The sequence below is a fragment of the Sinocyclocheilus rhinocerous genome, unplaced genomic scaffold, assembly GCF_001515625.1.
Source record: "Sinocyclocheilus rhinocerous isolate Xijiao unplaced genomic scaffold, SAMN03320098_v1.1 C36170435, whole genome shotgun sequence".
NCBI lineage: Eukaryota > Metazoa > Chordata > Actinopteri > Cypriniformes > Cyprinidae > Sinocyclocheilus > Sinocyclocheilus rhinocerous.
In genome coordinates, this window is record NW_015774924.1 from 1 (window position 1) to 875 (window position 875).

At 35.7% G+C, this 875-nt stretch overlaps 1 protein-coding gene across 1 annotated transcript; it reads right to left on the reverse strand.

Annotated features, from left to right (window-relative positions):
• Window positions 1-6: 6 nt before the first annotated feature.
• Window positions 7-595, reverse strand: LOC107735602 (dnaJ homolog subfamily C member 16-like; the record flags this gene model as incomplete). The annotated part of the gene is made up of 3 exons (XM_016547233.1): window positions 7-43; window positions 198-274; window positions 413-595. Coding segments are annotated over 3 exons (297 nt in total), but the record flags the coding sequence as incomplete, so codon positions are not given.
• Between the last annotated feature and the right edge of the window lie 280 nt (window positions 596-875).

Here is an 875-nt window from a genome sequence, read left to right on the forward strand (position 1 = left end):
AAGTGCAGAGAATATCAAAGACAGTAGGGGCATCATCTCACGCCTGCAAAATGAATGAAAATAACTTAATTGAGCATTATATATCAAAAATATTGCTGACCAATCCCACCTTTTGGTACTAACAAATATTTCATAAAGCTTATTACAGTAAAGAAGAAGGGCAGAGCTTAGGGTCAATTGGCATTTTATTTGCCTACCAGTTATTGTGAAGAAGATCATCGATAATTTCAGACAAGTAGTCATATGCCGTGTAAATCCATCTTATTAAAAACATCTGAAAACAAACGGATGTACAAAATTAAGTTCCAGTAAATTTGGACATAATCTAGATCTCTACTGAAACATGCATAGAGGTCACTGCTAATTTCCCAATTAAAGACGCTCCATGAAAAGCAAACCCTGAGAGACTCACCGAGGTGAACTCATTGTTGAGCTCTGGGAGAACGGCATCATTATTGAGGATGGAGGGATCCTTCTGCAGTCTTTCGAGTTCCTCCAGAAGCTTGTGTTTGTCTTCTTTACTGCCATTCCATCCTCCCAAAACTGGCTTATACAGAATCTTACCAGCTCTGTTACGCCTCTCCAGAATCACCACCTGCTCAATACACACAAAAGTTTCAGTGGGTTACACACTAGAGGTCCACCAATAGTGGATTTTGCCAATTTTGATAACTTAAATGGGAAAACAGGCCAATAAACAATTTGGCCATTTTATCATCCATAAAAACTTGGATACTGAATGTATATTGAATGTAAAAATTCAATGTAAAATAGTGCTTTATTACTAAAGCGTTATTACTTAATGAACAAAAATGACCCTGAATGTATTGTTATTATCTCAAGTGAAATAAATTCTAATTAAATATAAATACAAA